The 12,918-nt window shown below is 40.5% G+C and overlaps 1 protein-coding gene across 1 annotated transcript in view; it reads left to right on the forward strand.

The window, feature by feature from the left end:
* The first annotated feature begins 5,382 nt into the window (after positions 1–5,382).
* arhgap22 (Rho GTPase activating protein 22) overlaps positions 5,383–12,918 on the forward strand; it is a 260,856-nt gene continuing 253,320 nt past the window's right edge. The window contains exon 1 of the mRNA XM_039774054.1: positions 5,383–5,924. Coding sequence (XP_039629988.1) covers positions 5,891–5,924 — 34 coding nt within the window. The 5' untranslated portion in view covers positions 5,383–5,890. The remainder of the gene's footprint in view (positions 5,925–12,918) is intronic.

Genomic DNA, 12,918 nt, shown 5'->3' on the forward strand with positions numbered 1-12,918 from the left:
CTGGAGAGTGCTGACATGTTGTATGAAGGTAGGACATCCAACTCAGAATTTTATTGCAGTCAGTACATCTGACAATATGACTACCACTACTAAATAACCTGTCAAGCTGTTCCCCAGAACTAAAGAGGATGTGCACTTTCACTTGACAGGCTTTTTTATTTTTAGGAGAGAGCCCTCATTTTAAGTAAGCCCTTATCCCACAAAGCCACCAGCCATAGGTGGTGCAGAGGGCAGGCAAGCACAGGTCTTCTTCCTGTTTTTGTCGTTTTACACCCAGTTCTACTATTTTTGAAGCTCTGCTTCTGGATATAATTAGCTCCGATAGAACTGCTCTTTTTTGAGCTTCTTATTCAAATATTCCAGCAGGTTTACCAAAACAGGAAGCTGTCACAAGTTATTGTATATAATTATGTCCACATGTTCATATAGCAACACCTTCAGCACTTGATGCCTGAATGACTCCCCATCAATGTCGTCTGTCCAAGTTCAAACAAATGTTCTTGTTTTTGATCATTCTTTTCAAGGTTTTAAAGGGGGCTGGAGCTATTTAACCCCACCAATACTGACACATCAAGTTGCCACAGCTCCAGCATGGCCTGATCTCAGCTGAATTTAAAATATTGTCTGTTTGTCCATCCCACCCATATGTCTAATAATTTATTTAAGAGTGAAATGGGTACAATGATAGGATTGCTTTACACTGGCCATTTGTATTTTTCTAATGTGGTTATTTTTAATGTAAGTCCATTTTTATTTTACAAAGCAAACCCCAGTTTAATATTTGTATTTGATTTGTGAAGACTATTTCATTTTCTGCGGTGGGCTGATGCCCTACCCAGGGTTTGTTTCTTGCCTTGCGCCCTGTGTTGGCTGGGATTGGCTCTAGCAGACCCCTGTGACCCTGTAGTTAGGATATAGCGGGTTGGATAATGGATGGATGGACTATTTCATTTTCTCAGGTGCATATTTTACTTTCGTATTTACTTCCACAGCGAGTCGATTTTCGGCCTGAACGCTTAAAACATAATAACATACCATAACATTCTGAAACACAGCATGCTGGTGCGGCATTGAGAACCAAATCAATCCACCTCAATTGGTGCGTTCCCAACACAGGATATGCCTTTTATCAGGAACCAGGGACTCTTTAGAAACTCTTTAGAAACTTTTTGTTGCATTCACGCCACAAGAACTCTGGCAATTTGTAGTTCCTGGTACTCCAGAGTCTGTACTTGTCATTCAACCAGGAACTACTGTGGGTGGGGCTCGGGTGATGAAGTGTGCTGATTGGCTGACCACAAGCCTAAGCCATCTGAAAAATCTGCCAATAGTTTGGACTTTGGAGAGTAATAAATGAAGATGGAGCACGAAACATATCACTCTTCATAGCTGCCTCCCTGGTGTGCCATGCCATACATGGCATATTTTGCATAAAGGGGGCAGTTACTGTTGTGCGGTGGGAAAGCAACACACCATAGTGGCCAGAGACCACAAGTAGCCCACGCACCTAAAAAATAACGGTTCTTTAATGGTGCTTTGTGGTTCTCGGCTGGGTTGTGTGGTTCATCATAGAACTGTTCCTTGAAAAAAAAGGTTCTTTGCATATCAGGTTGGTTCTTTCTGTTAGTGTCCTGCTATGTAGCCTACCATACATTAAAGATTTCAGTTTTTTTCTACATATTATAAAGGTTTTCGGTCACTACCCATAGCTCAATCTAATCAAATCTCAAATTACCAGTCGATCTACGTTCCTACCCTCACCTATGGTCATGAGCTATGGGTAGTGATCGAAAGAACAAGATCGTGAATACAAGCGGCTGAAATGAGTTTCCTCCGCTGGGTGTCTGGGCTTTCCTTTAAAGATAGGGTGAGAAGCACAGTCATCCGGGAGGGGCTCAGAGTAGAGCCGCTACACCTCCGCATCAAGAGGAGTCAGATGAGGTGGCTCGGGCATCTGATCAGGATGCCTCCTGGACACCTCCCTGGTGAGGTGTTTCGGGTACGTCCAACTGGGAGGAGGCCCCGGGGAAGACCCAGGACACGCTGGAGGGACTATGTCTCCCGGCTGGCCTGGGAACGCCTTGGGATTCTTCCAGAAGAGCTGGAAGAAATGGCCGGGGAGAGGGAAGTCTGGGCTTCTCTGCTTAAGCTGCTGCCCCCACGACCCGACCTCGGATAAAGGGAAGAGGATGGATGGATGGATGGATATAAAGGTTTTTACCTTTATAATATGTAGAAAAAAACTGAAATCTTTAATTTATAGTAGGCTACATAGCAGGACACTAACAGATTAAGAAAACCTGGATTTAGCCTGTTTTATTATATGCAGCCAGAGTCCTTTTAAAATCATAAGCCACATTTCACAAATCTGTTACCATCTATTCATTGTTATTTCCTGCATGGAGCCTCTTATGGATCTACTGGTAAATTAATAAAGGCTCTTTCTGGAACTTTTATGTAGATGGGTGTTCATGGTTCCCTTATGGCATTGCTCTAAAGAACCACTCTGACGCCTTTATTTTTAAAAGTGCAGGGCCAGTATTGTGCAAGAACTCATTGGTTCCTAAAAAAACATCTAGTGCCTATTCACACACACCTCCGCTGTAGCCAATTTTGAATCTGAACGTCTTCATTGATGGAGGAGGAAAGTTGGAATGGAGGGAAAAACCACATGGACATAAAGAGAATGTACAAACTCCACTGATACAATAACCAGGCATTGTATTCTAACCCCGGATTCTGGATATGTGAGGCAGTGGCACCAACCGCTGTGTCACCCCTGAAACCCAAATTATTTTCATTTTACATGGACCAAAGTTACTAGAATTAAGCTTGCTAAAACCCTGTCAAATAATAAACTGCTTGAAAATTGTATTATTTTTTTACTTTCTTCATCATTTTCTTGTCCTGTAGAGTGCCCTGATGGCAACATGCTGAGTTGGACAGCTCAGTCTATGCTGTCACCCACCACATGTGGATTATTTCTTGTTGATCCCATGCGACGAGAGCCGAGCCAGGCCTCCAGTGTGTCCTTGATCTCCTCCCTGGCTTAGCCTGCTGCTTGGCTAGACGAAGGTATCCTGGGGGCATCCATCGTTCAAATTCCATAAACTGCATTGTTTTTGATTCAGTTTTACTTTGTCCTCAGTAAGTGACAAACAAAGCTGTTGTGATTTACAGACTGAGTGTGCAGGATGTGATTTTTAAATAGATTTGATCCCAGACCTTATCACCTTTCACAGTGGAGATTTGATTGTTCCCATGTGTGGGTGTGAGATTTCTACACTTCTTTGCTTGCCTCCCACATATTCAAAAATGTACGTAAGGTGAAGTGGTGATTGTAAAATAGTCCTGGAACAGGCAGTGTTGCTGTGTGTGGATGAGCCCTGTGATAAACCAGCAACCCACCCATCCTTCCTTAGGCCCATTTCTTCTGAGATAACCTTCAACTACACCTGATTTGCATTTGCAAAAAAGAGTTTAGATAGATAGATAGATAGATAGATAGATAGATAGATAGATAGATAGATAGATAGATAGATAGATAGATAGATAGATAGATAGATACTTTATTAATCCCAAGGAGAAAATCACATACTCCAGCAGCAGCATATTGATAAAAAAACAATATTAAATTAAAGATTGATAAAAATGCAGGTATATCAGACAATAACTTTGTATAATGTTAACGTTTACCCCTCCAGGTGGAATTGAAGAGTCGCATAGTGTGGGGGACGAATGATCTCCTCAGTCTGTCAGTGAAGCAGGACAGTGACAGCAGTCTGTCGCTGAAGCTACTCCTCTGTCTGGAGATGATACTGTTCAGTTGATGCCATGGATTCTTCATGATTGACAGGAGCCTGCTCAGTGCCCATCGCTCTGCCACAGATGTCAAACTGTCCAGCTCCATGCCTACAATAGAGCCTGCCTTCCTCACCAGTTTGTCCAGGTGTGGGCCTACTGTTGTAGGTGGCAATGTTAGTGCGGTGTTTAGTGCTGCCCCACAGCACCTACACTCTTAAAAATAATGGTGCTTTAGTGGGTTGTATGGTTCCTCATAGAACTACTGCGTGATGAAGCACCATTTAATTTTTTGATGGGTTCTTTGTGTATGAAGTTGGATCTTTGTGCTTTGAAAAACTTCCTAATATGTAGAAAAAAAACTAAAATAGTTCATGTTTTGTAAGTTACCTAAAAGCACACTAAAAGAGTAAGAAAACCAGGACTTAGCCTGTGTTATTGTATGCAGCCAGAGTCCTATTAAAATCACATGCTATTGGTATTTCACAAATCTGTTACCATCTATTCATGCTAATTTACTGCAAGGAGTCTCTTACTAATCTAAATAAATAAAGGTTCTTTCTGGATCCTTCATGTGGATGGGTCTTGGTTCCTCTGTGGCACTGCTCTGAAGAACCACTCTGGCACCATTATTATTAAGAGTGTGGACAATGGAATAGAATCCCAGCCTGGTCGCTGCCTGTCTGGAATTTGCCCATTCTCCCTGTTTTGTTCCTTGGATTGTCTCCAGATATTCCAGGCACATCCTCTAAAACTGTGTGTTAGGTCAATTGGTGACTTTAAATGTGAGTGAGTGTGGAAATGTAAGCGAGTTTGCCTTTTGATGGACTGACGCACCGTTCAGCACTGGTTGCAGCCCTGCTCTATTGTGAGCTCCATCTCCCTACAACTGGACTACGCCCGCCTGAAAATGGATGAATGATAGATGTGACAGTGGTTGATGTGTGTGTGCCTCTCTGACAACAAAAAAAAAAAGGTGACAATGATGCATCTTCTCTGTCTCGGCTGGTTGTTCCATTTGGTCCTCGTCAAGAGCTGAAGCCCTCTAGTCATCTTTTGACTGATGTGACCTTCTGTAACGTATGATAGGACAATATCAGTAGGTGAAAAATCAGAGAGCAACTGTTGAAAAAGGCAGACATGGCTTGAAAGCCCAGACGATTTAAGACCGCTTACTTGTTTTTTTAAATTAGTTTAAATCAGAGTATGGGTCAGATATGTGAGCAAGCACACGTCATAAACTTACGGATTAAGCTTTCCTTTTATCTCATTTACAAGTCTGTGTGTTTTTAAACGGTTGCTGTAATATGATGCATCTTTTCCGAGAGTGAAGTGTGTGTCAGTAGTCATGCTCCCTGATTTAACCCACGTTAACAAAGTCGAACTTCAGATTTGTTTTTTAACCTCTAAAGTGCCGAAAATCGCGTCCGCTTTTCTTTTCTTTTGACATCCAAAAAGGGGCCATCCTCACATTTGCCGTTTTATTACTCCACGCGCTCTGCCTGCTCGGTGCGTAATGTCATTGCTACGCCCTCCCATGTAAAAAAAAAAAGCTCTACACAGAACTGCAGATCACTGATTTGATTGCTGCCACGCCGGAAGCCTTTATTCTCGAAGAAAGGAAAAGAAACGCGAAAGGATGAACAGACAGTTTTTATTTGAACGTTAACACGGTGCGCTAATCTCCGTGTAGAGATCATCTGTGGTTGTGGAACGTGGCCAATTAAGAGACGCAAAAAGGAAAACAGACGCATTCCTTGTGTTGCTGCCCTATTGAATTATTGACAGTAATCACTCAGGCACTTAATGGTTACTTTGGAGTGGAATTAATTCCGAGCTTGGTAAATAATGTATTAGCCAGCGGACGACAGCGCGACATCATTCCTGGGCTGACAGTGGGAGTGGTCCGCAGACCGGCCGGTGCTCTCAGCCGGCGAGGCTTTTCCAGCGCTGGTCCAGCACATCCAGCGTCGCGACGACGACGACGGTGATGATGATGATGATGATGATGATGATGCGATGTTCCCAGGAAAGTGGATCTGAATCAGGATGCTAAAGAGCTGAGTGGAAGCCGCCCTGGACTGAGAGTATGTTGAGCCCTAAGATACGACAGACTAGGAGAGGTAAGGATTGGTGGTTTACGACGTGGCATTGGTAATGTTATGGTGGACTTAACAACAAACTGGGAAAACTGGTGTGGATGAAACTTCTGTTGCTAGCAAATATTTCAGTTTAGGAAAACAAAGTAAGATATAAGCAAATGGTGTGATTATATATGTGTTAAATATGACTTTCAGATATGTTGAGATCTAAACCACTAATGATGGAAAAAATCTAATAAATTATGATTTTAATTTCTTCACAACCTCAAATAAATCCCGAATAAGGAAGATGACAAAATAATACTAATTTAATTCAAAACCAAGTTAAGCCACATCAGTTTTCTTATTTGTTTACAGAGCGTCACTGATTTAAAACGAAGAAGGGCTTCAATTATAACACATATATTTTATATTGTTCTTTTTGCAAAAGAAAGTTATTTTTTTTTTGAAACATATTTATTAAATTAGAGGCTTTCTTTTGAAAGGCAAATCTGTTCATGTCACATTCTAAACCGAGATTTTGATGCCATGTGTTTAGAGGTTTAAATGTCAAGTTGGTAAAGCCTCAGTGGGGAATTGCTCTTCTGTTCGGAGGGCTTTCTCATACGACCCTCTGCTGAACACTAAATGAATCCTTTCCGTATTTGAAGAACTTTTTACATTTTAGAAGAGTCACGTTTGGGTAGCATACAATATATTTTCTGCGTAACGCCTGATGCACATACCATTCGTTTTCTGCTGGAACTGAAGACACAATGCACAACTGGACATATTTATCTTGTCGATTCCTTTTCTGACACCTATTTTTAAGGAATATATCTCCTGGAGGCTGGAGATTATCCCGACAGCATCAGGACCAGACAGCTTGGGTCAATTTCGAGTCGCCAACTAAATAAATCCACAAGTATGTCCGATGTGGGAGGAAACAGAATTAAAGTGAAAATAAAGAGAACTAGGTGATCCCGACGCCACCATTACTTAACAGAGTATAAAAAATACAGACTGCGTGAGAACGACCTGCAGTGACCCGGGCTGATCCTGCCATGCTCTGCGACCCACCAAATCGTGATCAATGAGTTTGCTAAATGAACAGATGATTAATTTTATGTTTTAAAATAAAGCATACTCTTAAAAAGACAAGAAGAATAAACTTCCTGTACATTCTAATTTGCCAACGATGTTGCCTGGTTGGGCACCGCGACCCTGAACAATCAGAATACATAAGTATGCTATGCCACAGATTAAAGGATTAAATAATGTTAAAATAAATAAAAGCAAACTTGACTCCTTCAGATTTTCATTTCAGATTACCCTGGATTGTAGAGATGGGCTTTCACCGTTGTGGGTAGCCTTATTGTATCAATGATACAACATGATGGGTTCAAATCAAGAACCTGTGGTGTTTATATATTGCACGTGTGTGAGTTAGTTTTTTTTTTCCATCCCACATTTCCACAGATCGTGATTAAACTGCTAATGAGTAAGATGGACTGCCACCCGTCCGCGGCCATTAGTAGCCTAGAGTTTAGCGCCCGCATAGGCTCCGCCCACAACACCTCGGATTGGATCACGTGGTGTCGAAATGTTTTATGACGTGAAAGAGACAGGTGAGGGTTGCACAGCGGTTCAAATCAGAACTAACTAAAAATGTCTCATCGCTTATTTCAGAAGGGAAACAGAGGCATAAAAGAAGACCGTACCAGTCTCACATTTATTGGTCTCCAGGACTGTAACAATGAATGACGCTATTTCGGAAAACGTATAACTTAATTATTTCACTGATATGTACTAAAAGTAAGACATTGGATTGATGTGTGGAAATAAGCAAATTTAAATTCTGCCCTAAAGCCATAGAAAAGTGTTGTAAACAGTCTACCTGAAATATAGGTGTGCCGTCAGTATGGATGACAGGCGATAGGAGTCCGAAGAATGGGATAAATGGACATCGATGAGCAGTGGGCGATCCCCACCCTGAGTTGTCGGTCGGTCTGCAGGCGGCTGCTCGAGCTGTCAGAGACATCGCTACAGGCAATACAGACAAATCCCATGCCGGGAATATTAAGGAATCAAATCTTTCGGACTCCTGCTGCTCGCACAGCCTATGGCACAATTTTCAGAAAATGATGTGCCTTGTTTTATAAAACGTTTTCAGTCCCAGGATATTGTTTAGTTCCAAATGTATGTTTAAAAGCTTTTACTAACTGACTAATAATTTATCATCGAAACGTAATTATTTAAAACTGAACACATCTTACACACATATGTATTGGAATATATGAGTTGACAGACAAAGTAAACGTGCCATTGAAATATTCTGAACCAAATCTTATGCAAGCTGATGTTTTTAATGGGAATGAAGATGAGTCATTTCTACGTCGTGAGTGGGTCTGGGAATTAAACGTGACCTTAGAGTTATGAAGGTAACGGCATTTTTAAAGTGATCGCAATTTCTAAATCTACGAGATGCACAGACACTCTTTTGTTAAGTGTCCTTATGTGGCCTGTTTCTCACTCCAACTACATAACAAAAAAGCATCACATTCTCAGAATGTCATGTTTCCCATTGTTACAGGAATATTCCCGTTTCTAGAAAGTATGTTTTTATTCAGAATGTTTCAGAATTATTTTTATCATCAAAAGCCATTAATTCACCCAATAATTTTCTAAACCTAACTACACGCTTAAAAATAAAGGTGCCAGAGTGGTTCTTCAGAGTGATGCCATGGGGGACTCACACATAACCTACCTATATATAATTAAACAGTCAAAGTCCAGGTTTTCTTAATTTGTTAGTGTCATGCTCGGTAGCTTACCAAACATTAAAGATTTACCTTTTTTTCTACATATTTGGAAGTTTTTCAAAGCATAAAAAACCATCTTAATATGCAAAGACCCCTTCCCCTTCTTCAAGGGGCCACACATCCCAAAGATCCTTCAAGTGAAATTAAAGAACCGTTATTTTTAAGCCTGTTGTGTATTCTTTGGGTCTCAGGATTAATAAAAAAATCACAAACCAAAACATTTAAGCACATGCATTCTACTAGTGTTTTAGTTAAATATTAATAATACCATTAATAAATAAAGAGCAAAGAAAGAACTTCCTGTTAACAAAATTAAAACTTTCCATTATTCCAATTACAGTGGAACTTTTAATGCATACATCACTAACACAAAAGCCAAAAAATCTGGTGGGCAGGTTTGATCTGACATTCAGATTTGTTTATTTGTTCTTGTGTTTGTTTGTTTCATACTGTAAATGTTACAGTGAGATAAAACAAAGCCTGACCGTCACTCCCCTCATACCATTTTTCTAAATTAAGCATGTCATACTTGAGCCTCCCCGTAGCTCTGCAGTAGGCCTGATTCTTCTCCTCAGATTTTATTACGGCACTAAAAGCAGCCTCTGAATTGCTTAGGCAAACGTAATTCAGGCTTGCCATTTCTTTTTGCCTGAACATCATGTTTGTTGGACATAATTTTCAGATGACTGTAAAAAAAGGGGAAATGAAGTAGGACTTTTAACCCAGTGGACTCCTTTACATTTATGCTGTAGTTCAAAATGTTAACAGCTTTTCATTGAGGGTAAGCTTTCATTTTAGAGTGGCTGTCGTATAGATGCTATGCATTAATGACTGTGGTCTAATGAAGAACATCTTGATTGTGTGCTATTAATATTTTCCTAGTTCATTTTTCCAGTAAATCACTGCAATATCTAACCTACCAAATGCATTTAGGCTGAATCCACTTAAGCAGTGTAGGTTTTAAATGGCTGTTCTTTCCCATCATCCCAGATGGTTCAAAAAGTGGTTTCTTATCATCCACATAATTCATACGAAAAGTAAGTCCAGCTAAATACATTTAAGAAACACCTTTGATTTTAACGCTACTTCAATATTTTAAATTAATGTATAATACAGAGCACAGCTCAGAAAGCCCTGAGTGAAGGTAACTTCTATTTTACCATGACCAAGGGCTGTAGGTGCTTGCGTAATCCATCAACAGCAGCGTTACACAAAGTAAGCACCTCCATGCAGCCAAATGAGCCACCACTTTCATTAGAGCTGGGGTGAGGCCACATGCAACGCCATCAACCGGGCAGCTAGAAACAGCTGAAGGCTGGCAGGTGAAGGTGGGCCTATGAAAGCAGCTCAGATTTCCAGATACCATTCTAGCAACTACTCTCAGGGCAGATATTGTATGAAGTCTGAATCTTCTTGGTCGTGGCAGGCAGGTGGAGGAGATCAATAAGACAAACAGAGATGGGTATGCAGGCTTGGTGCCTGAATGCAGCAGGAACAGTTTAAGTGCATGGTGTGTACCTATAGAAGTAGGCTGTAGAGGGCTTTAGATAGTTGTGGATCAGGAATAATGAAGCGTGGAGTGGAAAAGTTAATTGACACAGGTTGAGTTGGCTGGGTGAGGGTGTCTGCTGGCATTGTCACTGATGATGCATTAACATAAATCATCAGTATATGTGGATTATAATAATAGTTGTAATGAAATTAAAAGCAATTCATTATATGCTCCTGAAAAAAATGCCTTTTGTGTACATACAGCTTGTAATTATGTAGTCTCTTAAACTAATTGTCCCCATCCTTCCACATATCCATTCTATATGCCACTTGAAACAATTCAGGGATTACTGGGTGCCATGGCCTGCTCTAGTGACATTAGGACAGGGTGTGCTAGTCCAGCACTGGGCACAGTCACACATACTCACCTACGATGGGCTCATTAGCAGACAAATGTCTTTTTTGCACTTTTGATTTATCTAAATCGACAAAGGTTTGAAGGAGAAATATGGGACAAAAAGTTTGTCAGTTTATTTACCCAAGAGTTCAAGGTGAAATATATTAGGAAAGTAAATGTCATTCACTCATAATCCCTCACATGAGAACAAGTCACAGCTTATTGGGCCGATGGCTGTAGAGTGGAGCACAAATACACACATGCTTCACCTGGCTGATGTAAAGAAATTGTTTAGGCCCAGCAGACTGTGTCTATATGCTACATAAAGTATAAGATGTAGGCGCTTCCCAGTGGGACATTTCATGTGACCACCTTTCTAATGGTAGCTCAAAGTGGGTCCATTCAAAGGTAAATTTGTTGAGGTTGTAACATAATGTTGACCTCTGACCTCAAGTCAATACAGAAAATAAAAAATAATAAAACACTTAGCCAGAAATGGCATTTGGTGGTGTTGTATTTTAGACAATAGGATACCCACTTAGTGTTTTCTTATGTAATCTTTAATGTCTCTTATCTAGATTGTGCAACAAATTGACAACAGCCTTGCATTTCACTTCAAACTCTTTGACTGGGAATGTATAGCAACAGAGTGAAGGTGGAATAATACATAGTGGTAACTCCTTAAATTCTCATAGTGCAGCATTAGCCATATTAATTTCTTGATCCAGAAATTGCCTGGGAGTCTGCCATCGAGGTTGAAACAAGCTCTTTGCAAAATAATTTGCAAAATAAATGATATTTCGCCTCCAGCAGCAAAAAATTGAGATGAGATTTTCATGTTTAAAAATGCACAATAATTCACTGCTTGCCTGGAGTCCTGGCATCTTCCACCTCCTAGATCTTTAATAGTCATAACCAGGGATGGATAGGACAATGGGAACACAAACAACAAGGTCAATGCTTTAATTCACAAACCATCAGTATCCAAGAAAGTGGATGCAGTTCTTCCAATAAATAATCCATAAAAACTATTGCATGTGCATGTTAAAATCAATCCTAAATAAGCTCCTATAAATACAGCAAAAACTATGAATAAAAACACAGTCAAAATTGTCTTCCTTTTCTACTCCATTCTCAATTTCTATCCTCTTTCTTCTCCTCCTTTTCCCCAGCTCAGATCTTTTTAAATTCTTCTAAGTGTGGGTTCTTACCTTAAAGACCCACAAACTGTCAATGGGGAATGGCAGTGGAACTAGCAATCTGCCAATTTCCCCATCAAACACTCTGCAGCCACATGGCTTTCCACCAGCAATGTGTCTACACCCACAAAGCCTGAGCAATCAAGTATCACCATGGACTCCTGACACGCGTCACCACAAATGTGCATGATGTTGACCTTTAGTCTGTCTTCGTGTGTAAAAAATGCTGCATGTCACATTTTTAAAGAACATACTGCACTCCTCTGTGGTGATGTGAATGAGAGGAATAAATAGAACTGATTTTATCCACTTGGTACGGATTTCTTTGTGCAACTTCAGAAAAGAATACAGTGTCAAAAAATGAGACAACCGAGCCAAAAAAGGTTTGGGGTAGCCTCCTGTATAATTGATCCTGGCTACAAAATGATTAATTTTGTGTACAAGTATGTCCAGATCGGAGTCCAAAACAGAACTGACTGGTAGGGTTGAGATGGTAGGTTTTTAAAGTGCAGCAGAGGACGTGAGGTGATTATGACCGGAACTGGAAGTGACGTCATCAGGCTCATGATTGGAAGGAATGTCATGGAGGCCTGGGCGGAATTTTACATAACAGGCCTGCAGTGGAAAGAGAGAGCGGATTAGTACACCTCGCCACCCCCTGGTCTAGCATTAAATTACCTTCCTTCTAGTCCTTGAGCACACATGTGTGACAACAGATAAATGCGTAAATGTGAACAAAGCATTAGGGGGCAGTATTTCTTGTTTTTCACCCAAAATAAAAACCTTTACAACCCCACAAAACTCTAGTGAGTTTCATTTTTCTTAATTGTAAATCACCCATAAAACAAATTTTAGAGTCAGTTTCACAAAACTGTAAGTGAATTAAAGCTTGCCTGTTTTGTTCAGCACGAGTGAACACCCTGATCACAGCAAGCAGTATCGTTATGTGTAGGCCCAGTCACCTACAAACCTCTTATGACATTGATGATATTACTGTACATAATTATCCATTCATTTCTCAAAACCTTTTCATCCAATTTAGAATCATTATAGGGAAGAACCTATTCCAGCACCATGAGGCACATGCCTGAAACCATCTCTGGCCAGGGCGCCAAAGTATACTGACT

This window comes from Polypterus senegalus, chromosome 1, assembly GCF_016835505.1.
Source record: "Polypterus senegalus isolate Bchr_013 chromosome 1, ASM1683550v1, whole genome shotgun sequence".
Taxonomy (NCBI): Eukaryota; Metazoa; Chordata; class Cladistia; order Polypteriformes; family Polypteridae; genus Polypterus; species Polypterus senegalus.